Source organism: Pelophylax lessonae, assembly GCF_965119305.1.
Source record: "Pelophylax lessonae genome assembly, chromosome: 11".
Taxonomy (NCBI): domain Eukaryota; kingdom Metazoa; phylum Chordata; class Amphibia; order Anura; family Ranidae; genus Pelophylax; species Pelophylax lessonae.
The window spans coordinates 156,925,746-156,952,472 of NC_138778.1; the positions used below are offsets into that span (position 1 = coordinate 156,925,746).

General features: G+C 41.3%; 2 protein-coding genes across 2 annotated transcripts in view; both read right to left on the reverse strand.

The window, feature by feature from the left end:
- Nucleotides 1-8,760: 8,760 nt before the first annotated feature.
- On the reverse strand, nucleotides 8,761-9,514 carry LOC309566285 (glycine cleavage system H protein, mitochondrial-like; the record flags this gene model as incomplete). The annotated part of the gene is given in 3 exon segments (XM_082271389.1): nucleotides 8,761-9,454; nucleotides 9,456-9,482; nucleotides 9,485-9,514. Coding segments are annotated over 3 exon segments (564 nt in total). The 3' UTR covers nucleotides 8,761-8,947.
- Nucleotides 9,515-16,739: 7,225 nt separating this feature from the next.
- Nucleotides 16,740-26,727, reverse strand: part of IKZF3 (IKAROS family zinc finger 3) — a 204,963-nt gene continuing 194,975 nt past the window's right edge. The window contains exon 8 of the mRNA XM_082273043.1: nucleotides 16,740-17,622. Coding sequence (XP_082129169.1) covers nucleotides 16,940-17,622 — 683 coding nt within the window. The 3' untranslated portion in view covers nucleotides 16,740-16,939. The remainder of the gene's footprint in view (nucleotides 17,623-26,727) is intronic.

Here is a 26,727-nt window from a genome sequence, read left to right on the forward strand (position 1 = left end):
TATGCAAAAATGCAGTTTTTGGCGTTTTGCATACAGGGAAGTGTAGTGGAGGGGTCTAGGGTCTTTTAGACCCTCGATCCCTCCATAAAGTGTACCTGTCACTACATATTGGTGTCACAAGGGATGTTTACATTGCTTGTGACAGCAATAAAAGTGATCAGATTTTTATTTTTTTTTTAAAACTTTAATAAAGTTAAAAAAATAAATAAAATAAATGGGAAAAAAAAAATAATAATTTAGCCGCCCCCGTCACCGTTAGCTCGCGCACAAAAAAAAAACGTATACGGAAGTCGAGCCGCAAATGAAATCGCTGTTCAAACCACACATGTGAGGTATCGCCGCGATCGCCAGAGCGTGAGCAATAATTTAAAAAAAGAGCTACACTCTAACTCAAAACTGGTAACCGTTAAATAAATTTAAAGCGTCGCAGATTGAGATCTCTATTGACCGTAGTTTGTCGCGATCCCACGGGGGGGGGGGGGGGCGCAATTTTAAACCGTAACATGTTGGGTATCTATTTACTCGGCGTGACATGTTCTTTCACAATATACAAAAAAAATGGGCTAACTTTACTGTTTAGTATTTTTTAAAATTAGTGAAATGTGATTTTTCAAAAATTTTCCAAAAAAATGGCGCTTTAAAGACCGCTGCGCAAATACCGCGTGATAAAAAATATTACAATGACCGACATTTTATTCTCCAGAGTCTTTGCTAAAAAAATATATATAATGTTTGGGGGTTCTAAGTAGTTTTCTAGGAAAAAATACCGGTTTTAACGCGTGAACAAAAAGTGTCCGAAATAGGTCTGGGGCTTAAGTGGTTAAGGGTTATATACTTTTACCTTGTAAAATTTTAATTATGAACCAGTCAAACATGCAGTGTGTCTTTTACATTTATATTTAGGGTGGTCATTTTGATAACTTGTTCCAACCTTGATTTCTGTATACTTGTAATATTATTATTATTAACTACTATTTATTATGTCCCTCACCTTTACTTTTTATGTCCCTCACCCGAGTGGTTGCTCATTGCATATCACTAATTGCACTATTTTGCATTACATGGCCATGATAAGCTCCCCTAATCAGACCGCCTTTTGTGCACTTGCTCTGACGGTAGAACTGGGCAGATTCTTTTTTTTTTTTAATGTGTGTTGGCCGTCCAATCTCCCCTCCCCTCTCTTTTTGGTGTCATCTGATTTCTGCTGGTGGGAGGTCCCTATTGGTGGGCATGCATTTGGCTGGTGGGATGGGTGAGCGGGGTGTACCTCGCCACTAAGTGTAGCATTGCGGGGAGCGTGAGGCACTTGTAGCTAGGGCTACACTTATGGCACTTTTCCACTGGAAGTACCGGCTCGGCTCCACTCGGCCCTGCTTGACTCTGTTTGCTTTTCCACTGCTTGGTACCGCATGGTACGGTGTTGGAATGGTTTGGTACGGTTTGGTATGGTTTGCTTTTCCACTAAAGTAAAGTGGGTGGGATAACAATGATTCTCTGACCAATTAGTGGCTAGTAGTGACAAACAGTCAAGGCTGCATGCAAAGGATTGTGGGATATGGTACCGATACGGCCCTCTTGGAACCATAACTGAGGTGGTACTATTTAAGCGAGCCGTACCGTTCGGTTCCATGTAGTGGAAAAGCACCGCCGTACCGTACCTTACCGAACCGTTCCAACACCGTACCATGTACGTTCCAACACCGTACCATGCAGTGGAAAAGCACAAAAGCGAGCCGAACCGTTCTGTTCCATGCAGTGGAAAAGCGCCATAAGGGTGGAAGGGACGTTGATGCCACTGGCCCGGAAATGACGCAGGCGGAAGTGACGTCAGTGGCTTGGAACGCAGGAGGTGACCTGGAAATGGCTCAGGCAGAAGTGACGTCAATGACGTAAGTGGCTTGGAATGCAGGAGCGTGCGTTCCAGCCACCCTGGAGCCCTGCCACCACGAGATACCCCAAGGATCGCCCCTGGATGTTATCTATCTGGATGCCTAGGGCATCCCTGGCTATATTGCACCTCCACCATGCCTGGCCTTAGATACCATTGGGTGGCATATTCAATACAACTCATATCTCCTTCCCCCCCATTCTTATGGTGAGAACATATCGTTTGTGGGTATCTTTCTTCACATGCATTTCCCCTCATGTCATTCAAGGCTAAGATCACTCATGACATTAATATGATATTGTATTTAAAAAAGAATATATACATTTTTTTACATTATGTTTTGATTTACTTAGTATGCCTTGAGGTTGCATAGCAATGCTGTGCGGGTTGACACCATAGGCTGATACACCCCTTTAGGAGGGGCTAGTCCTGGATTATACCTCCTTTGCATTTTGTCTGGTTCTATAAATTCAAAGGCTTTGATACAGTTTAGTTGGCTCTGAGGAAGAGGCAAGACCTCGAAACAAGTCAGCCAGTTGTATTGAGGACATCTTACCTGCTATGTGATAGTTTTGATGCTATAACATTGGAGTTGATGTGCCTTTGTCAAGCCCATGTTTGTGAGTATGAATTAGTATTTTTACGAAATAAAGCCGTTTTTTATTTTAAGGATAATGCGCTAGGCTGGTGCGCCCTCTGTCTATTTCTTGATACCAAATTATTTGGACCAGTGCACAAAGCAAGGTCCATAAAGACATAGATGAGCGAGTTTGGGGTGGAGGAACTTGACTGGCTTGCACAGAGTTCATACTTTTGGTAATATAGTGAATATGGACATGAGGATTAGATACCAAAACAAACAAAAGTTCCCGCGAGCAACCTCCCTATATCAGATATTAAATTGCTGCAAACACCTCACTTCTAATATAAGTGTGAATGATGCATAAATAATAAAATAGTGTTGCGCAATAAATACCTAATAAATACTCAGTAAATCAATTAAAATGCCAATGGGGAATATGTGACAAGTGTAAAATACAGAAATATAAATATATATATATATATATATATATATATATATATTTATAAATATTATAGTGTAATGATATAATCAATAAAGGAATAATAAATATGTGCAAAAAAAATAATGCAATAGGCCATCAGAGATAATGAATTTCGTGCAAAAAAGCAGACAAGTGCAAAGTGCAAAATAAGAATCTTCAATATAATAGTCCCAGTGATCAATGTGATAAAATATATCAATATATGCCAAAATACAAAATACAAATGTTAAAAATGAGTGAATAATTAATTAATTATTCACAAATTTTTAACATTTGTATTTTGGCATTTATTGATATATTTTATCACATTGATCACTGGGACTATTATATTGAAGATTTTTATTTTGCACTTTGCACTTGTCTGCTTTTTTGCACGGAATTCATTATCTCTGATGGCCTATTGCATTATCTATTTTTGCACATATTTATTATTCCTTTATTGATTATATCATTACACTATTATATTTATAAAAAATTATATATATATATATATATATATATATATATATATATATTTATATTTCTGTATTTTACACTTGTCACATATTCCCCATTGGCATTTTAATTGATTAACTGAGTATTTATAAGGTATTTATTGCGCAACACTATTTTATTCTTTAGGATTAGATACCAACTCTTCTGATTTATAGAGTACAACGACTAAAACAAAGCAGGAACAATTATTTCTACTCATTAACAAGCAGCAGTGAAATGACAGGTGAAGAGTCAGTGGGCAAAACAGCAGCTGTTTGTACCACACATGAAAGCAACCAGGAGGGAAAAGATGACTGCTCACTAAAGGAAGTAGAATTCTGGGTCACCGCATTAACAGACGCTGCACCTGTATGACACCATGGAGCTGGCTGGAACAAGTACTCCTTTGCGAGGAAGAAGTCTGGTGGGTTCATTAATATGGGTGAGGGAAAAAAGAGGTACTATCCCCAGGTCTGCAACAGATGTACATCAACTATTTACTGAAGCATTTCGTTGACACAGTAGGCTGATCTGAACAGTAGACTGATCAGTAACAGTTATAGCAGAGCATGGTGGTAGTGACACAATGGCTGGAGAGTCACAGGTGTTCAAAGCCTTTTTCATATCAAATGTCTTTACTTGCTTATGTACATCAGGATGACTCATGATGCATTACCATGATCATTACATTGTAAGTATAGTAATAGATATAATTAGAAAAAAAAAGAATGTGAAGTGTTTAGTTAATGTGACACCCAGAGCAGATCATTTTTTAACACATCCTTGCTCTATATGACAAAATTATTTTCAGTAAGAATAACCACTAACCATAAATAACCACTTGACCTTTGGAAGATTTTACCCCCTTCGCGATCAGGGCAGTTTTTGCTATTCAGAGAATTTAACTGGCAATTTCGCAGTCATGCAACACTGTAAATAGAGCTTTCTTTATCTGGTATTTAGCAGGTAGGAGCAGGGGGGCGGGGCGTGCACGTGACGTAACGCCCCAACTCGCAGCAGGCTGGGAGGAAGCAGAAGAAGAAGCAGGGGGCGGGGCGCACACACAGGATGTCACTGGTTTCTGCCTAAGTGTGTTGTGTGATGTAATTCTGCAAGGGAGGTAAGTGGAGCGGCCAGAGACTCGTGTGGGGGTCTGAGGGACAGGAGCAAGGCAGTGCTGCAGTAACTGGAGTGGACTGAAGGGGCCACCTGACATGGGGAGAGACTGTCACTGTGATTAAGGAGAGTGCGTGTTGTGTCGGTGAGGTGTCATCATCATCTGTGCGGCTGCACAATGCTGTCTGCAAGAGTCAATTTCATGTGTATGCGCCTGCCCATTTTAATTTCTTGTCCTGTCCCTGAGCTGCCTACTATATCAGAAATAAAATAAATATGTTTTTGCCCAAATATCTACCTTAAATCACATTGCTAAATGTATATTGTGATTTCTTTCAGTTTATTTAGTTTAGGGCTCTTTCACACGGGCGGTCCGATCAGATCCGCCTGTCAGTTTTTTAGGGGGATCTGATCGGATCTTCCATGCAGCTCTATGGGGCAGCGGGTGTCAGCGGAGACACCTCCGCTGACACCCGCTGCCATCCGTATCCGATCCTGTCCGTGAAATCTGGACGGATGGAAACCCTATTTTTCCATCCGTTCAGTAATCGGATCGGATCTGATGAGAGCGGACAGGCGGTCCGCTCTCATCCGATCCCCCATAGAGGGCAGCGGGGGCTGACACACCTCCCTCTCCGCTCTGCAAGCGGAGACGGAGCTGTCATCCGCCGGCTCAGCGGGGATCGCGGATCGATCCCCGCTGAGCAACACGGATCCGCCTACGGAGGCGGACCGTGTGAAAGAGCCCTTAAGCAGCAGCGCACCATTAGGCTCGTCATCTCCTAAAACGCATGGGTTATTCATAATTTTCTCTAAATGCATATTGTGCTTGTTTGTAGCCTAAATACTAAAATTTGCACTTAAAACTGTAATTTTGTAACTTTCGGAAATACCAGTAAAAATTGGCTGTGCCAGTAAGTTTTGGGTGTTGTGTCAGTAAAGTTCAACCTGGTAGGTTGGCAACACCAGCAGCAAGTAGTTTAAATTTTAGTGACCCTTTTACATTGGTGGTCAATGTAGTGCTCTATTATTTTTGTGGTCAGTGGGAGAAGGCTCCTCTTACACTGGTGGTGAGTAACTTGTGGTCAGTATAGGGCTTCCTTATATTGATGGTCTGTGGAGGAGGGCAAACTTAAGGCCCGTACACACGTACCGATTGTCGGGCGAAAATGTTCGGCCGCCGAACGATCGGCCGATTTTCGGCTTGTTAGTATGATGCTTCCGACAGCCGACAGCGCACTTTCGGCCAAAAAGAATCTGTCTTGCAAGCATGGAAATTTTTGTATGCCGACACCAGAGCGGCCGATTGTTCACCAGTCAGTACAGAATTCGGCCGAAAGACAGCAGATTTGCAAGACTGGGCATGCTCAGAAAAGAAAAAACACAGGGAAAGTTAACCATTACATGACATCACTTCTGCAGTCGGCGGACAAAATTCTTGTGCAGTCTTTTGCACTTTTCAACAGACACCGACAGCCCTGGACAAAAGACGGCCGATCGTTCGGCCGACAATCGGTACGTGTGTACGGGGCTTAACTCTACATTTGTGGCCAGTGGGGGAAGTGCAGCTTATATTAATGATTTGTGGGAAAAGGATCCACCTTACACTGATGGTAAGTGCCAAGGAAATCCTAGCAATCTCTGGAGGAATGCTAGCTGAGAAAGACGGTGGCAATGTAATTTTAAAAGCTGTTTTAAGTATGCAGCTTTCATTCGAAAAATACCTGGTAATATGGTATGGCATGGTCCAGTATTGTCACTATCGGGAAGATGGTTCAGACCACTGAAAAGCAGCTACTACTGCAGCAAGTGGAGACAGGATGCAAAGGGCAAGAAGAGATCAGCAGCACTGGGATGAAAAAGTGGATGACAAAAAGAGAAATCAGTCAAATATAGTAACTGGTAATGATACACATTGCTTTACAAATTGCTTTGCCAACTAAATGGCAATGTTTAGATCTACTTTAAAGGTTTATCACAAACACGAGTAATATTTTATCAATACATGGAGCCTGATAGGTTAAGTCAAACTCAATAGATATCAAAAACAAAACGAAAAGTTTAAAAGGCCATTACACTCCAAAATGGAACAAGAATGGGTTGTATGCATCTTGGATATTCCAACAGCAAGCTCCTCTTCTTAGCTCTGTCCCTATCTACATAGGAGTTTTGGGTGCTCCTCTCCACCTTTGTGTGTTTCATCCATACTATACAAAAAAAAAAATGGGGTAATATTTCTCAGGCTCAACGTCATTTTAATTTATTCTCGTTTTTTTTTTTTAGCAAATGGTGGTTTACCCAACTCCAACTAACCGCCTTCTCCATAAATTTAGGAAAGAAACCCACCCGCTGCCTGACCTCAACTCACTGGAAGATTTTCTCTCCCACAATGCTCCACCTGACCACACTGTTTCCTAGTTATATAGAATTTTGAGAGGGTGGGCTTCCGGAGGGGACCTACCGTTTTAACCGAGGTGGAAAAAATATGTTGGCATTTCATTCTTTAAAAAAGGGTTGGAGGAAATGTATAATTTTCACTCATAAACTTTCCATGTCTTCTTATTTTCAGGAAAAAAGTTATGATTGTGTCCCTATGATACCCAACGCCAGTGGACCTTAACCATATGTACCAGGCCACCTCAAAAATCTGCTGGAAATGTCAGGAAGCTGAGGGACCCTACCTCCATATTTAGTTAGGCTGTTTCCTGATTTCGTCATTCTGGCAAAACATATTTCCTGTCTACAACTCCATGTGCATTTCCGATATCCAGCATACCCTGGCCATTGCCCTATTGTCGATGATCTCTGGGTCCATTAAAAAGGGCATCCTACGGCATTGTTTACTAGGGGCCCAGGTGGCCATTTTTCGACATTGGAAATCATCTTCTTTGCCCCACCTTGTGGAATGGACCCAGATTTTAAATGAGATCATGGCAATAGAAACCCTGGTAGCAGATGATGGCCCAGATCCTGATAAAGTGCGCAGCACATGGAAGTGCTAGCGGGCCTTTAGTGATTCTTCCGCTTTCCGAGCCCTTGTGGTGAAATAATTGGTTCATTCCCTTTGCTGTTTCTTCAAGCATTTTTTGGAATCTTCCTTTCTACAAATTCCCCTGTGCTGGAACACTTTTAATGGTTTTTCCTCCTAAGTGCCAGTTTTCCATGTACAGTACTGATTTTAAATTACCCTGCTTGTTGCAGGGTCATTGTATATTTTTGATATTGTTTTAGTCCTAGATACTCTGCACTAGTATGCGTTCATTGTTATGGTATTGTAATCACATATTCTTTTGTATATAAGTAATTGAAAACTTCTTCAATAAACAGTTATTTAACTAAAAAAATGGTAATTTTTGGGGATTCCAGCATCCATTGCTGAATTTTCTATAAAATAAATTAAAAATCTAATTAGGAGTGAGCCCCCCACCTGCTTCATAATGGCTCCAGAAGCTATGCAAACATGAAATCAAGCACAGATGCATCACCAATTGAGTCCCTGCGATATAAGAATCTGACAAGTTGTTTAACCCTTTAGCGCCGATGCCTTCTGGCCCTATAAGAGGTTTCAGATACCCTGAGGCGGGCATTTGGGTCATGTAACTGCTGTGATTGGCTATTACAGTCACATGATCTGAAAGCTCCTGATCACAAGAATTACCGATCCTTGCCGGCTATCTTGCTGGGAGCATGCACAGAGCACACTATCAGCACTGTTAGTAGTTTACACAGGTCCACGTATATGTGTACTATCAGTGCCAAGGAGTTAACTCTAGAACCCAATAGAAAATGATAAATGGGCTGACCCTTTGGAAACCCATTCCTTTACTGACTGGGAGACTACCATGCCATACTGATGTTTGCTTGTACTTTGTATAGTGTTTGGAGTTAAAGTAGATGTAAAGCCTACACTATAACCTACCTTTTAGGTGTCAATATGTTTTTATTACACAGTATTATTGGTAAACTTGCAGTGGGGCTTTTACGGTCATTCATCATGATTACCAAAAAAATATGATCTCCATCAAACACATTATTGTTTTCATTTACAATGATTCCTGTACAGGAAAAATATGGCAGTCTTTGGAAAGTATCAAATCTAGTCTTTTAAAAATGGAGGGAAGCACACAAAGGGAACCAATATAAAGACTATCCTATCTGGATAATTATAGTTGTATTAACTGTAAAATTTCGGAGTAATTTCTTCTTTAAAAAAAAAACAAAAAAAACCTACAAAATTAGGAGGATCCTGAAGCTGCTTCTGTGTCGGCCAGTCCTACTTAGGTTACATGGCGGGAAGCTTAGTTAGCAGTTACCTCTGTAGTAGGCAAATAGCGCCAACATGGGCGTAAACCGCTACTCTGACTCTAAACATGACTAAGCTAGCTGGACATGTTCCTTCATGGTATCAGTGTTCCTCAATGGACTTCACATATTTCTCATATGCATCTTCGCTCATCAGGTCATCCAATTCAGTGGGAACATCTACAGTCATCTTTATTAACCATCCTTCATCATAGCAGGATTTGTTCACCAGGCCGGGGTTGTCAGCTAGAGCTCCATTTGTGTCTGTAACTTCTCCCGTCAGTGGAGAAAATAGTTCACTAGCTGCCTTTACACTTTCTAAGGTTCCAAACTCCTCTAGTTTATTCAACTTGGTCCCAACCTCTGGAAGACTACAGTAAACCACATCACCTAATGCCTCCTGGGCAAATTTGCTGATTCCCACAGTTCCAATCCCATTTTCAACGGCTATCCATTCATGCTTGTCTGTGAACTTCCGGTCGGCCAGCAGGCGGGCGGCGTTGCTCAGCAGTCTGGCGGGACAGCCCCTCCAGGGGACGAGCCTGGCGGCAGCGCTCACACTCCTTAGCCCGCTCAGCACTCTCAGCGCCATCTTCCACAGCGCGCGCCCCCACTCCGGCTGCCACAGCGCGGGCACCTATAACCTACCTTTTAAATTGAGCCTCCTCATTGCTGATATTCTCTGCATGCATTTTCTCATAAATCACAATCCAAATACCTTTTTTAAAGTTTTTCTATTCAGTCACATGATCACAAAGCTTTGTTTGTATCCCCAATCTCTGGGGCTGGTGATGTCATTGCCCTATGGAAGTCTTCAAACTTTAAAAGTCTTCAAACTTTTAAAACAAAGGCCCAGTTTATTGCCCTACAAATCTGAAGGGGGCCGGGCTATGGACAATGAAAGTAGAAAATGCCCTGGCATCAGTAGGAATAAACAATGCCATAGGCTTGATGGTCAGTGGGAGTAAAAAAATTACATAATTGGTGTAAGTGGAAGGAATAGTGCCCCATCACTGGTGTCAGTGGAAGGAAAAGTGTGCCATAATTTTTGTCAGTTGGAGGAATAGTGCCTCATCATTGGTGTCAGTAGGAATAGTGCCCCATCATTGGTGTCAGTGGGTGAAAAAGTGTCCCATCATTGGTGTCAGTAGGAGGAATAGTGCCCCATCATTGGTGTCAGTGGGAGGAAAAGTGCCCCATCATTGATGTCAGTGGAAGGAATGGTGCCCAATCTTTAATGTCAGTAGAAGGAATAGTGCCCCATCTCTGGTGTCAGTAGGAGGAATAGTATCCCATTGTTGATGTCAGTGGAAGGAATAGTGCCTCATCTTTGATGTCAGTGGAAGGAATGTTGCCCAATCTTTGATGTCAGTGGAAGGAATAGTGACTTGTACTTGTGGAAAGAATAGTGCCTCAAGGCCCGGATAAAGGCAAGCAAAGGGCCACATTCGACCCACAGTTTGGAGACCCTTGCGCAAGGGGATCAGCAGTTGTCATGCACCATCATCCTCTTGGTGCACTACTGTACACACCTCTACTGCACCTAATATTGGCAAAGTAATTTCTGTACCATTATTTAGTTCAAATTGTGAGACTTTATGTGTCACACTAGATATATATTTTTTACAAGTGCTGCACTAGTCACAACTTTCATTTTAAACCCTTTAAATTGGCTATTTAACACATTCAAAAAAGCTGCAAAGTCTCTCTCACAGATTTCTTGCAAGTTTCAAAAACATTCACAAAAAAAAAAATAAAAAAACACATAAAACACTGTTTTAATGGTAAAATATTTGCACTGCCAAGGCATTTCTTTATTAGTTTTAAAATTCACTGAGCATTTTTAATATAAAACTTCCTCTTCAAGATGATAGCCAAATAATATTACAAAAACAAATATATTTAATAAATCAAAACACACAAAATAAAACACATATTATTGTATTTATTAATACCTGTACACAGGAAAAAATGGAAACGAAGTTGTGTTGTTGGTCTGTTAGTAGGCACCTAAAACCAAAAATAAACTCAAAATTGTGGTCTGAGAATATGGTGTTTTCTAGAGTGGGTTTTGCTAGGCCAGTAAGGTCGGTGGGAAAGGGGAATGTGAATGCCAGCTGCAACTGAGTTCTATCGGCATTCATAATTGCCTGGCATAAACCCAGCATTATTAGTTCTGTATTGTGGGTGCCAACATCCACAGAGTGTTCATACACTTTGCTGATGTCAAAGAGTACCTCCACTTTTGTTGAGAAAAAAAACATTCCCCTCTTGGTGATCAAATTACATTTCAAGGATTTTAACACACTTTGTTGCAGATTCCTACCCGTTTCTGCTCTGAAGAAAAATCTGTTTGTTGCTATGTTCTGTCTTTGGATACTTATTCTGAATGGGAGTGATTAATTCATATCAATCAGCTGGTGCACTTTAATGGTTCTGATAAGAAAAGTTGCATGATATGCATCCCTTTAGAACTGATTAGCCCTTTAGGCGTATCTCACCAAAATTACATTTCTTTTGCAAGGGATGCCTAAAATCTGACTTGTATCTTAGTGCAGGCTTTTGGGAAAATCAGCAAGCCAATCACAGGACTAGGAAATTACATTTCTGGGGAAGTTCTGTACACCAGCTGAATTTTACAGATAATAACCATGGCTGCAGAGTGAAATAGAAAAATACCGTAATTCCTGATAACATTAAATTAAATGTGGTTTAACCGATGGAGCCCCCATGCCCTGGCAGGGAGGGGAAAGCTTGCCCAGGCCTCAGACCCAAGGGCTAGTGGTCGCCTGGCGCCTTCATCTCCTGCCCACCTGGGGACCATAGCCCTTGGCCCGCCCAAGCAGGAAGAGGTCCCCCGTGACCTCTCCCCTGCAGATCTGGCAGTGAGTCTGCCAGTACCTGAAGGAGAATCAGCCCCGGCCACTAAAAAAAAATCAAATGTGGTTTGTGAAACAAATGTTATATGCTACACTATTTTTTTTACACTTTTTTTTAAAAGAATAAGGTTTTACTCTATTAAAAATTACACACAGAAATAGAAAAGGTAGACCTTAACAGCAGATGGATACATTCATTTCATAAAGAAAAGAGGAGCAGAATTAGTTATTTTTTTATTTGACTTTGTTTTTTTTTTCTTTTCACAAAAGTAGAGGTACCCTTTAATTTAAGATTTTTGCAGCCTCATCAGTGCCTACCAGTGCAACCTATCAGTGCCCATTAGTGCATCCTCATCAGCGCACATAAGTGAAAGAGAAAAATTACTTATTCGCAAAATGTAATAACCGAAACTAAAAAAAAGTTTTTTTTTCCAAAATGTTCAGTCTTTTTTCGTTTGTTTAGCAAAAAATAAAAAACTCAGTGATTATTAAATACCACCAAAGAAAGATCTATTTGTGTGAAAAATGTCACATGGGTACAGCGTTGCCTGACCGTAAAATTGTCATTCAAAGTGCGACAGCACTGAAAGCTGAAAATTGGCCTGGGCAGGAAGGGGGTAAAAGTGCCAGATATTGAAGTGAATAAATTCACTCCTGTGCAATCCAGGGGCCCTGAAATCTGTGCTTGATGTATGCAACTATGACTTTCAATTAAATTCCACATCTGTGAAACATTGGCAGTTACTTAATCAAGACCCTGGGCCGGGTCCTTCACTGCCCCACCTTTGCAACTTACTATTCTGCACTATGGTGTATAAACCTACAGCTAATAGAGCATAGCAAAGAATCAGGCAAGTGATCCCCAATGGCTGAAGGGAAAGCTCCTTTGTGACAGAAACATTAGGGTCACCCTATGCATTCCTTGTGCTTGCTTATTTGATCTGTCCATCTGTAAATAGAAGAGGATGCAGCTTGCAAAATAGAAAAAGGTGCCCATTGGGGAAGGGTGTTAAGTAAAATGCCACAGAAGAGAAGGGGCCTGGCCAAAACTTGCACCTGGACCTAAAATCTTTAGCCATGCCAGTATTGTGGGATACCTCAGTACAATGTGGGCATCCCTTTGCTTCCCAAAACAACCTATAGAGTGTTGCATGATGCATATTGCAGGACTGTGTGGGGGTAGGGAATATGAGTGCGGCTCCAGCTCATAAAATGGAATTTCAGGACTTAAAAAACTCTGTGATTGGCCAAGGGGAGTGGAAACGGTAAAATTACACTAGTCTATGAAACTCACAACTTGTCATATCCAATGCGGGTGAGTAGTACAGTGGCAGCTGTACTATCAAGCCGACGCAGCTCGGGTTTTGGGAATCTGTCCGGGGGCCGCCTCGGAGCGCCGCTGCTAGGAAGGAATGTTGCCTCCATAAGGCTTAGAAGTGGAACCACTGGCTTTGTCAAGGCTAAGGATACCCAATTAGTTCACTCACTCCTCTGGTGATAAAGGCCCTGGCTGGGTGTAAGCCAATAGTGCTGCTGACCTGTTGAGGTCTAACTCTATGGTAAGGAGACAACCTTGTCCCGGTGGAGGATTTACACTTGGTGGTGGGACCTTTTTGCCGTCACGGAGAAGATCAGATTCAAGGAGTGTGTTGGACATTTGATGTATTCACCTTAATTTCAATGAAGCACTGGTGTAAAATGTTGATTGTCACGGGGAACATTCAGTTTGATTTGAGTGCTGAATTCAATATTGTGTTTACTTTATAGAGTGAAAGATTTAGTTAATTTCTTTATTATGCTCTTTTAGTTTGATTTCAAGCAATTGCACATATCTTGTTGTGCTAACTTCATGTGTATATAGCACAACTTTACCTTTGACATATTGCACAGGGAAATTCCACAATATACATTTGTGCTAGATTTATGTTTACATAGTGCAACTTCACTTTGACATATTATTTATAGTATGGTACTGAAATAAAAGGCTGAAAAGCTTCCCAACTCCGGACAGGTAACATTCAGGCTTCATTTTTATATGTGGTTGGGAGGTGGCAAAAATGGGCGATAAGGTTGTGTTATTGCCAGTGCCACCCACCAACTACCCTCTTAAGCTGCATTAGGCAGCGGACGGGGGTGTTGACATGCCGCGGGTGCAATGATTCACTGCAATGTATGGTGTTGCGGCACATTTGTCAACAAAAATGGGGTTAAAACAGGCATTGAGGAGGCATTGCATCGCTTCCTCACCACCTGTCAGTAACCTCTGAAGTATGATCAAAACATGGATCGGGCTTCCAGGCTTTAGAGGAAAGGGAGATTTTGATGCATGCCTAAATTTACCCTCATTTACACAATGGGCGCAGAGATTTTAAATCCTGGAGTTTCACTTTACATTGGCTCTTATTTAAAGGAGAAGTACAGCCAAAGCTCGTTTGGCTGTACTTCTCCTGTGGATCACAGGAGTGCAGTTCGTTTCTTCACTCCCGTGACCCGTTAACAGCAGACAGTGGGCTGAAGCCATCTGTCAGCTGACATCACAGAGCCAGTCCAGGCTCAGGAAATCTGCCCAGATATCTGAACCGGCACCCAACTCAGCCTCTCAGTGAGCTACTGAGAGCTTGAACCACCCCCTTCACAGCCCAGCGCTCCAGTGAGCACTGGAGGGGCAGAGTAGAGACTAGAGCTGCTGACTGACAGTCACCAGCTCTCTGCTCAGGGAACTCTGAGAACCAAGCGATCGGCGGTGTTTGATCGCTCGGTTCTCGGTCTTAGAGGAAGCGAGGGGAAGATGCTGCATCCACCTATGTAAGTATGATTTCCAAAAAAAATTCTCATACTTCTCTTTTAAGATTTGCACATATATTGAGGTTTGGGACCTGCAGGAAATATCTTTTTTTAAAAGATGCACTTGGGGTGCCTGCTATCAAACCAATAACACAATATTCAATTTATGTTCACATACAGAAATGTAAATAAAGTGTCCATGTAAGGCCCCTTTCACAGGATCATTCTGATCAGGTCCGCCTGATCAGACAGTCCATTCACCCCTATGTGTCCTTGTGTCTGTTTACATCAGCCTACCTCTGATCCGATCCGGTCCACTAAGAACCAATGTAAGGGAATCTGTCCTCCTTCATGTCGGTGGATCAGATCAGATCTAGTCGGGTGTAAACAGACAGCAGAGTCCGTTTACACCTGGCTGCCCATAGAGCAGAGCAGGCTCTGCCTGTGTCCACTCTGCATAAATTGCGCGAACAAGGACCTGTGATCCACCCGCTCTGCTCTGATCAGCAGGGGATAAGCGCACAGGTCTCCTGCCAATCAAAACAGAGTCTGCCTCCGTGTGAAAGGGGACTTAGAGTACAGAGAATTTTCAATGCTACATCTTTAAATTAAATAAATGTTTTTCTTTTTAGAAAATACCTGTAATTTTAATCACCATGAACAGTTATTAGGTACATTTAAATATTTTGCATAGTTACTTGTACATGAGGACTAAACCCTATGTTTGTTTTTTTACTTGCGATGCAGAAATTATATATAAATGCCTTTGGTTTTGAAACAATGACCTGCTTCACAGCATTGCTAAAGCCAGCCATAGATGGTTCGAATCCTGGCCAGTTCAGCAGGGACCATGTATGGGCAGACTGATTGTACCCAAGTCAATCCATCAATCGACTTGCGTACAACCAGTATGTCAGATTTTTAGGATACGATTATTGCCAGAGACTGACGCTAGCAGTAATCACTGTGTTTTCCCGGCAGGGGTGGCTCCCCACGTCCCCCCTCCAGGAGAACACAATAGCTCAGCAGAAGGAACACAGTCAGTGTTGATGGGGGAATCAAGCGATTTTCTTTCCTACCTTTCCAACCAAAGAAAATTGTATCATCTATGACCGACTTAAGGGAAGGCTGTCAGCTACTTTGGCCCACATCATCATAACCTAAATGGTTGTACATTTATTTATCTCTGTAACAGTACAGCAAATGTCTATGTGTGTAACATTTAGGACGTTGGGTTAAAAAAATTTAAAAATTATATTAAGCTTAAAAGAATAAGAAAGGTTGTGCAGGACTGACTGAACAGTAGAATCTCAATGCAGTCAACACCAAATTAAGCTTTCAACTCCTTCATTTCTATATTAGTTCTGGATTAGTTCTGGATGTCAATACTGAACGAAGCTCCAGCGCCGTGACTTGATTAAAATCCCTTTTCTTATCCTATGTTAAGGACCTATATATATATATCCATTTGTATATACAAAAACAGAACAGAAAATACACTGAGAGATGGAGAAGCTGCACACCCCAAAATTTGTGAAAAAAGCAGAATGGGATTCCCCCAGGGGTTTTGTAGCAGTAGTTCATTAAATCAAACCTATATAAAAAGTATGGAGATTTTATTTATCAATTTATTAAAAACTTGTTCCACATAGGATAAAAATATAAACTTTGGTTACAATGATAGAATAATATCCAACAGCAAAGAAAATGATACACTGTTACATTCAACCACCAAGACATAAAATACTCCGTTGCGTTTTGACATATTTAAGTCTACTTAAATAGGTCGAAACTAGTTGGGGGTATTCTATGTCTTGGTGGTTGAATGTAACAATATATAATTTTTTTTTGCTGTTGGATGTTATTCTATCATTGTAACCAAAGCTGATATTTTTATCCTTTGTGGAACAATTGTTTAATGAACCGCTGCTACAAAAACCCTGGGGGAATCCCATTTTGCTTTTTTCTATATATATATATATATATATATATATATATATATATATATATATATATACACATACACATACATATATATACATATATAATCTTTCAGTCAATAAACCGTTCTTCGGGTCAGCTGGTGTCACTGGCAGAGATGTCTATACAGCAGTCTGCTATGCAGCCTCCTAACATAGTAGGGTTTGCGGATGAAAAAAGTATGTACATTGCTTGACAAATCTTTATCAGTTTCTACATAAATGTTTCTAACAGGTATTTGGCTGCCTGCCTCAAGCTGCCCTTTATATATCCATTCACTCCTGTTTGTAGAACTGTAAAGTTTGAAGATATAATATTAATTCTTAAAAACACTACTTATTTTTTTTGCAATTAAAAAATGTCACGCGTTTCCAAATATATTTTTTAGCTGCAATGTCGAGGAACCAGGATTCTGGTTAATGTTGTCATGGACACGGATGTCAACAGAGATGCTAATTCATTCCAAGCCGGTGTTCACCCCGTGCGATATGAGATGAGAACTCATAGCGATCCTGGCTACGATGACCACACATGTTGCACTCAAAAGGATCTCGAAAACCATGGCACCCCATATGGATGGTGAACATGACATAATCCAGAAAAAGAACATGACAGTGGTCACAACGGTACATCCCTAAGGGGCACCCATCTTTGCTTAGAAGCTGCAGAAGCTCACGCTGTGATAGACCAGAGTGTTTCAAGATGTCAAAGCCCCTGGAGTGCTCTTTCGGGGGCTGCAGAACACTGTTTGTCCGCATTGGGCCAGCATGTAATGCAGGAGGATAAGATGCTCTTTCTTCATGGCTACTATCGGTGTCAGTCGAGTCATGAGCATTAGCACCTGGGGACAGGCCCCTCTCTGGAGCTGGCTTCTTCTCCTTGATTGGTTGAGACGGTAAGTGTCCATTAGACATATCAATACGAGTGAGTGGTAGTGGGTATAGGCTGCTGATAACAGGCACCATTTCAGCAGTAGGGGTAGGCGGAGTGTGGACCAGTGGACGTAAGACTCCTGGACTCATGTAGGCTATAGCGCTCCCTGTATTATGTTCCAACAATCGTGGAGTCATCATGTCATGATCCTTATCATACAAGAAACTGTTGTACGGCACCTCAAAACATTGCCTCTTTTCTCCTGAGGAAAGGAACACACAACAGCCAGAAGAAGTTAGTACAATCAAAAGTTAAATCTCAAAAAGAAACATCAATGCTTTGGTGACAGGTAATAGTCATTCAAGTTTTCTGGTTACTGTCTTGCTATTCCTGGTCCTCAGGCAACCCAGGCTGTTTCGCCCAGTACATGTCACTTTTGTGAGTGCATTTTTATCATTTAATAAATAGTTTTTACTATTAATAAATAGTTTTTACTTTTACATTGCGTTTGCGCTTTTGTTTCTCCTTATTGTTTATAAACACCCACCTAGCAACCACCCAATTGTCGTTCATCTACATACCTGTGCTGCATAAATTAAACAAAAAGACTTGAGAGAAACATGCAATTAGACTTAGACTCCGTTCACATATTTTTTGAACCACATCCGATTTGCATACCATGTGAACTGGCAGCCTTCCCAATTGTTCACACATGTGCGGGGTGGCCGTGGCACTGTTTTAAAAAGAGTCCTGTTCGTTTTCAAGGTAAAAATGTGCACCTGAACCGATGAACAGAACTGCACCGGACTCACGCACTGAAACTGAAGCCACATATATGTGAACCCAGCCTTATATTTGAGCTGCCATTGCTGATTTAATTCTGAAAATGCTAGCTGTCTGGCTTTTATGTGGACTCTCTGGCACCAGTGCATTCTGAGTTATTAACCCAGAATCAGTATGCAGATAAGGACTCCCAACTTCTCACCTGATGAGATGTAATTTAAGTGTGAATTATAAACCAAAAAAAAAAAAAGAAGGAAAACTAGGCTATGATTACCAACCAGTTTTACAAAAAAGAAATAAACCAATTAAAAATATGACACATTCGAATGGTGTGTACAATAAAACATATTATATATATACTATACTATATACTATTCATGAACAAAGTAAAATTATACATTCAAAAAATCGTGGCCAAGAATAAATCGTGTACACTGTTACCACTACTGCTATGTTATATTAGAAATGATATCACAAGTAAATATTCACATAAGGCTGGTGAGGAGTCCACTTGTAGTGCAGTATCCATATAATATATCCAAATAGTCAGTGGTTCTCTAGGACAGTGCTTCTCAACCTTTTTTCAGTCAAAGCACCCTTTAAAAATTATGGAAAGTCTAGAGGCAGCCCATTTTAAAATGTAAAACGATTCTAATATTTTTACATAATGCAGCAACATCCATAAGTCCAAGTAGGACACCCAACATTAGAGGTGATTTATTCTTTCAAAGCAAATATACTTCTACAAACTGGTACTGACTAGTATCCAATGTTTCTCTTCTCCCTCAGTTTTTCTCCATCACTCAGCTAATGTGACCCCAATGCTGATGGAGAGGGGCAGGGGAGGGTCAAATAAGGATGCTTTACAGGAGACTGACATCCTCCTTTTCAACTAATGATGCCATTGGTCGTTAGGACGCCCACAGCTAGAAGGTCGTAATGGTGCACAATGAAAACCTGTGACTTAAGGCCCGTACACACGATCCAATTACCAAACTATCTGTCATCTGTTTTTTGTGGCATGCTAGTCTGATGTGGAAAGTGAAGAGGTTATTTTCATACGAAAAACAAGGCCGATCACTGTTCTATAAGTAGGGAAAGCATTGATCCTGTGTTCCTTCGAAGCAGGAACATGGACCAATATCTTCCCTTATTAAAAGCACCCCCCACACAATCACTGGTTAGGCACACAGTTAACCCTTTGATCACCCTTCATGTTAACCCCTTCCCAGCCAGTGTCATTAGTACAGTGACAGTGCATATTTCTGGCACTGAATTAGTGTCACTGGTCCCCAAAAAGTGCCAGTTAGTGTCCCCACTGTCTGCCACACTATCGCAATCCCACTATAAGTTGCTGATTGCTGCCTTTACTAGTAAAAAAAAAATATATATATCCCCTAGTTTGTAGACGCGATAACTTTTGCACAAACCAATCAATATACGCTTATTGAGATTTTGTTTTACCAAAAATATGTAGCAGAATACATACTGGCCTAAATTGATGAAGAAATTCAATTTTTTTCATTTTTTTATTGCTTTTTTTTTTTTCAAAATTGTCTTGTTTATAGCGCAAAAAAAAAAAAACCCCATTGGTGATCAAATACCCACCAAAAGAAAGCTTATTTGTAGGAAAAAAAGACATCAATTTTATTTGGGTACGTACAGTGTCGCACACCTGCGCAATTGTCAGTTAGGGAATTCCAGGTCCGTATAGCAAAAAAATGGCCTGGTCATACAGGGGGGGGAAATCTTCTAGAGGGCAAGTGGTTAATTATGATTTAAACCTGCAAGGGGGCACAATTTTTGTTTATTTTTCTGGCGGTTTACAACCTCTTTAGGCTGCAGTTTGAGTTAAGCCCCGACAGTTCTGGTGCTTCCACTTGACATACTGAAAGAAAATGTATGAATTGTTCCTCTATACAGGATTAGGGAACAACACTTCATGTATGACCCAGAGTGTGTGGGACTATTGCAGAAAACTGGGACTCCACCACATAAATGAGCACTAAGAGTATAAACTTTCATTCCTCATAGTAGGAAGGAACATCAGTTAATAAATGATTCAGCCTCCAACAGTGAATAGGTCATCTAAGCTTTGCAAAAACATCTTACCACCATGAAATGAAAAAGTGGTGGGGTGGTTAATTTGTTTTCAAGGATTTGTTTCCACTCATATGGTGAAGCACATATACATACACATATTCTGCACAATGCCATGTTCTCTCTTGCCATTGCTAAATCAGAAACTGGCAGCATTTAGTACACAGTGCATTTAGCAAACTTTGCTTCCCCATGCAGAACAGAAGATGATTTGACAGTTGCCAACATTTGACTGCCCCACTCTTTTTCCAGGGTGACACAGTAAAAAAAAAAACAAAAACAAAAGAGTAGGTACCCCAATGAAGAATAAGGTGATTGTAAAGTCTTTTTTTTTTAAATAACAAACGTTATACTTACCTCCTCTGTGCAGTTGGTTTTGCACAGAGCAGTCCAGATCCTCCTCTTCTCGGGTCACTCTTCGCTGCTCCTTGACCCTTTCTCCTATTGAGTGCCCCCACAGCAAGCAGCTTGCTATGGGGGCACCCGAACCAAGCTGCAGCTCCGTGTGTCAATTCAGACACGGAACTGTCATTCAGCCATGCCCCCTCTCTCCTGATTGGCTCACTGACTTTGCTTGACAGCCGTGGGAGCCAATGGCGCAGCGGCTGTATCTCAGCCAATCAGGAGGGAGAGTCCCAGGACGGCCGAGGGGCTTGTGGACAACGCTGGGGCACAGGTAAGTATTAAGGGGTGCTGCTACACACAGAAGGCTTTTTATGCATAGAATGCATTAAGATAAAAGACCTTCCTGACTTTACAACTCCTTTAAAGGGGCTTACTGGAAATATACATCATGACATCAGACAAGACATTATAATATTGTCAAATCACTATGATATATATATATATGATGAATGATACCCACCAAATATTGAGTAGGTCCCCTTTTTGCCTCCAAAATAGCCCTGACTCATTGAGGCATGGACTCCACATTCTATAAGTATGCTGTAGTAGCTGCCTCTGTCAGCTTGCCTTCTTCCCATAGTGCATCCTGGTGCCATCTCTTCCCCAGGTAAGCTAGGCACATGCACCCGGCCATCCACATGATGTATAAGAAAATGTGATTCATCAGACCAGACCCCCTTCTTCCATTGCTTTGTGGTCCAGTTCTGATGCTCCCGAGCCCAATGTAGGTGCTTTTGGCTGTAGCCATGGGTCAGCATAGGCAGCATATGCAACAAATGGCAATGCACTGTGTGTTCTAACACAATTCTATTGGAACCAGCTTTTTACTATTTCAGCAATTTGAGCTACAGTAGCTCTTTTATTAAGCCCCCGTTCTCATCCACGTGATGGGTCAAATCGCATGACAAATCTCAACCTATTGCTGGCAATAGCACTGTCCCATTCTTTGCGGCACCGCACTTCCAAAAGTAGTTGCTGCGCCACTTCTGGCGAATTTGGGGGAGACTTCAATAGACCTCTGTGCATGAACCCACACAGATGCCTTTCAAGTCGCCCCCCGAAGTTGGACTGAAATGCGGCTTTGAAATTATGCAAGTTTAGATGAGGTTGCACGATTTCAAAGGTCTTGTTCAATGTGAATGAGGGCCAAATCAGACTAAACGGACCAGCCTTTGCTCCCCACATGCATCAATGAGCCTTAGCTGCTCATGAACCTGTTGCTGGTTCTCTTTCTTTGGACTACTTTTGGTAGGTCCTGACCACTCCAGACCAGGAACCTCCCACAAGAGCTGCAGTTTTGGAGTTGCTTTTACCCCGTTGTCTAGCCATTATAATTTGGCCCTTGCCAAAGTCACTTAAATACTTATGCTTGCCCATTTTTCGGCTTTCAACACATCAACTTCAGGGGCAACATGTTTACTTGCTGCCTAATATATCCCACCCAGTTGCAGGCGCAATTTTAATAAGATAATCTATGTTATTTACTTGGCTTGTCAGCAGACACGGCTCCGGAACAAGGGGATGACTGCTATATCCAAGACGAGGTAATAGAAGATTTGGAGTCATAGTGATTCAGCAACATCTCCCAGTGACACAGTTGAAATGAGCTGTCAGCTCGACTGAATGGCTACTTTTACTTGTGACGGTGTCATTAGCGTAGTCCAGTATTCAACAGACCCATCCCTGCCAATACTGTCAGTCCTGCCAGGTGGATTCACGATTGTCATTGTGTCTCTAGTGCATGCTTATACATGTTCCAATGATTGACCTACTGTATATCTATATGGTAGAGTTGCATATAAGACTATCTAGTTAATAGTGAGGGTCCCTGAGGAAGCGATATATGAACACAATATATGTTTGCTGAAATGTGTTGGACCTTCAGAATCCTTCCTAACTAGTTATGTAATTCAATTCTCACTCCTAGTAAGCCTATGTGACATTATAATGTTGACATGTACCTTTAAGGCCCCGTTCACACTGGGGCGATCCGACTTCCCGGGGCGAGCTCACAGGTCGCGGCGCGCAGCTCGCACCGCGACCTCGGAGCGGCCGGCACGGACTTCATAACATTGAAGTCAATGCAGGTCGCTCCAGGTCGCCCCAAAGAAGCTCCGGACCCTTTTTCTAAGTCGGAGCGACTTGTGTCGCTCCTATTAGAACGGGTCCACAGCTTCTCTATGCGAGGCGACCTGTCAGGCGACCAGGTCGCCTGACAGGTCGCCCCAGTGTGAACGGGGTCTTACTGTGTTTTTATCATGTTTGTAAAATAAAATGTACCCTTTTATACAATGAATAGCTGTTTATGTGCTCACAATATTTGACAACTCCACATCCTTAAAAATCCACAACCCCTAGTGGATGGTTTCCTCCACCTTTTTTAATATTTCCCTTGATTATCTCAATTCAGATGTGGATGTAGGTGGTTTTTCTTTAGAACTGGTAAATTCCAATTCTATTGGTTGGCCTGTCAGTAGTCCTAATGCTATGCCTGATAGGTGTATGTTGCCTTTTACATGTCTGTGCCTCCCTCAGCTTTATTTACTGAATGTGCCATCGTACTTCTTACTCACAATGTAATATTAGCCATTGACACTTTCTCACTAGCTGAAACCTGAGAGCCCCTTGACATAACAGATAGGCTTTTATGAATCACCGTGTGAACGAGAGCCAGGTTTAGAACCTGAGGTTCTCAGGAGAGATTGCTCATGGTAAGAAAGTGATGAGAGCAGCTGAACAGCTTTATCGGAATTTGTGTTTTGTAAAAGTGTCAATTCAACAATCTTCAGAACAATAGTCTAAGCTGCTAGAATAACAATGCTGCCAGCAGATTGTTAGACACAATCACGCTAAAAATAAGGGTAACAGTGATACCAGTTTTTTTTTAAACACTGGAAACATTTTTAGCATTCACAGCTCTGAACTCAAATATGCTGCTAATCTGATATTATTACTATTTTATGTATGCCTGATTGAGATCTAAAAGCAGAAAAGTAAGGCCAAATATGATAAAATATGGCTTTAAGTATGAGAAAAATTGACCTAAAGCATGCACTATCTTTTTTCCACAGACATGTGCCCCCCTAGTGGCACTTTACACTATATTACCAAAAGTGTTGGGACAACTGCCTTTAAACGCACATGAACTTTAATGGCATCCCAGTCTTAATTCGTAGGGTTCAATATTGAGTTGGGACACCCTTTGCAGCTATAACAGCTTCAACTCTTCTGGGAAGGCTGTCCACAAGGTTTAGGAGTGTGTCTATGGGAATGTTTGACCATTCTTCCAGAAGCGCAATTGTGAGGTCAAGCACTGATGTTAGACCAGAAAGCCTGGCTCACTTTTATTCATTCCCAAATGTGTTGTTTTTGGGTTGAGGTCAGGACTCTGGGCAGGCAAGTCAAGTTCCACTACCCCAAACCTGTGCATCCATGTCTTTATGGACCTTGCTTTGTGTACTGGTGCTCAGTCATGTTGGAACAGGAAGGGGCAATCCCCAAACTGTTCCCACAAAGTTGGGAGCATGAAATTGTCCAAAATGTCTTGATATGCTAAAGCAGTCTCCCACGAATTCATCTTAAAGCTGTTCTATCAGGTTGATGTCAAGACTCTGTGCAGGTCAGTCAAGTTCCTCCACCCCAAACTCGCTTATCCATGTATTTATGGACCTTACTTTGTGCACTGGTCCAAATCATTTGGTGGAGGGGGGATTATGATGTGGGGTTGTTTTTTAGGGGGTTGGACTTGGCTCTTTAGTTCCAGTGAAGGGAACTCTGAAGGCGTGAGCATACCAATACATTTTGGACAATTTGATGCTCCCAACTTTGTGGGAACAGTTTGGGAATGGCCCTTCCTGTTCCAACATGACTGTGCACCAGTGCACAAAGCAAGGTCTATAACGACATGAATGAGCCAGTTTGGGGTGGAGGAACTTGACTTGCCTGCACAGAGTCCTGACCTCACCCTGACAGAACACATTTGGGATGAATAAAAGCAAGCCAGGCCTTCTTGTCCAACATCAGTGCCTGACCTCACAAATGCCCTTCTGGAGGAATGGTCAAACACACTCCATAGACACACTCCTAAACCTTGTGGACAGCCTTCCTAGAAGAGTTAAAGCTGTTATAGCTGCAAAGGGTGGGGCAACTCAATATTGAACCCTACAGACTAAGACTGGGATGCCATTACCGTTCATGTGTGTGTATAAAGGCAGGCCTTCCAATACTTTTGGTAATATAGTGTATCTCAGTGAGCACCACATCTAGCTTCATGAATTGTTATTCATAGGACGTTATTCGGATTTATAAAAAAATGAGGTTGATGCCTTGTACAAAATAAATACTCATGCTGCAATATCACTTCACTTTAGATTGTAAGTTCTTGTGGGTAAGCCCCATCCCCATCTTTTGGGAAACATTCGGTGCTAGGAATAAGAATGCCAGAGTTTAGTGCAAAACCTTTTGGAGCCAATAAACAAAGTCCAAAAATAAAAGTCAAGTGGAACTAAGCTCTACTACACTTTACAACCAAGGAAGCTGCCATCTTATTCCTATTTGACCTGCAGTTGCCATGGTGCTGCACATGTGATCAGTTATGACACCAACCATTTGGTGGCTTGACAGTTCAGCAGAAGGCAAAAGCAACCGTGACAGTTATTATTTCCTATATGCCTAGGATGTAACTCTTTTTGGGAATCAGTTAAATCAATTCGTTTTTTGGGTTACATGTTCTTAACAAGCAGCTCGTTTTTTTTTTCAAGTTGGAATATTCGCTGTGTGTTTACATCAGAGAGCTGATTGGCTACCAAGATTCTGCAGCAATAAAAAGTAATAGAAAAAGATCTACAATTTCAGTACCAATGTTGTGAACTTCAAAGACAAGTTTCTCCACAAGGCCTATAACTACAGTGGTGAATAGGAATTTTAGGTTGCTTGTATTTCTTTTTTGGAATATATGATTAGTTTCATGTTCATAAGATGGGCACAAGTCAATTTTATATTTCAATCTGTTTATTAAAAGTAACAAGAATACAATAATAGAAAAACATATTATAGAAAAATATGTTTTTCTCAGGTTGTCATACAAATAGAACAAAAGTTACATTTGCGGTGCATGGAAAAATTACCAGAAAGCCATTATAGCCAATAAACGAAACCACCAGATGTCCCTCCGGTAAGCCTCGCTGGGTAAAAAGACAGCAAGCTTAGTTACAGATCTTGCACCTATAACACTGATTCACATTGATCTGAAACAGAATCAGGGAGTGCTATGGCATCCATGCATATGAGTACAATGAAAACATTAAAGCGGTAGTAAACAGCTGGGTGTTTTTTTTTCTAACCTGAAAGGTAATGTCATAATGTGCTAGTATGAAATGTGCAGAAACTGGGCTAATTCCAGTGTCTCTAGCTGCTCGCACTTCAATGGACATGTCATTGCAATAAACAGATAATAAAAGAAAGTGCACCAAATCGTAAAATAAATATCTCATAATAAACTGAACAAAAAATAATAAAATCACAGTGCAGTCCAAGGGAATAAATACCCCAGATGATGTCTTTGAAGACGAAACGCATTGGGTTTCTTACCATTCAGGCCACTGCACTATGATCTTGTATACTGGATGATGTTACAAGCACGTGTTTATTGGGAATGATGTAAGTTTTCTACTTTTTTAAATAAATTTTGGAGATAGCGTTTTACACCATGTGGAGCCTTTCTTTATCTCTATGGTCCAACGCACTGTTTTGATACCAATCAATGTGGAGCTGATTCATCGCAATGTTACGTGTAAAAAAGTTTGGAGTCTTCTAGTACCACTCCTGGACACGTTCAAAATGTGGTTGACCCAGTACCTATATGGGTAACTGAGTCCATATGTTCTGGCAAGCAGTAATTTTTACAAGTGGTGGAAGGTTTTCACATTGAGCACAGAAGGTGGCACTACCCTGTTTTGCGATTATTCACTGCACTGGGAAATATGTTTTCTATTCTGTGGACTTTATTCCCTTGGACTGCATTTTATCATTGTTGTTATTATATATATTTCTTCACATTTTTTGTTCAGTGTATTATAGG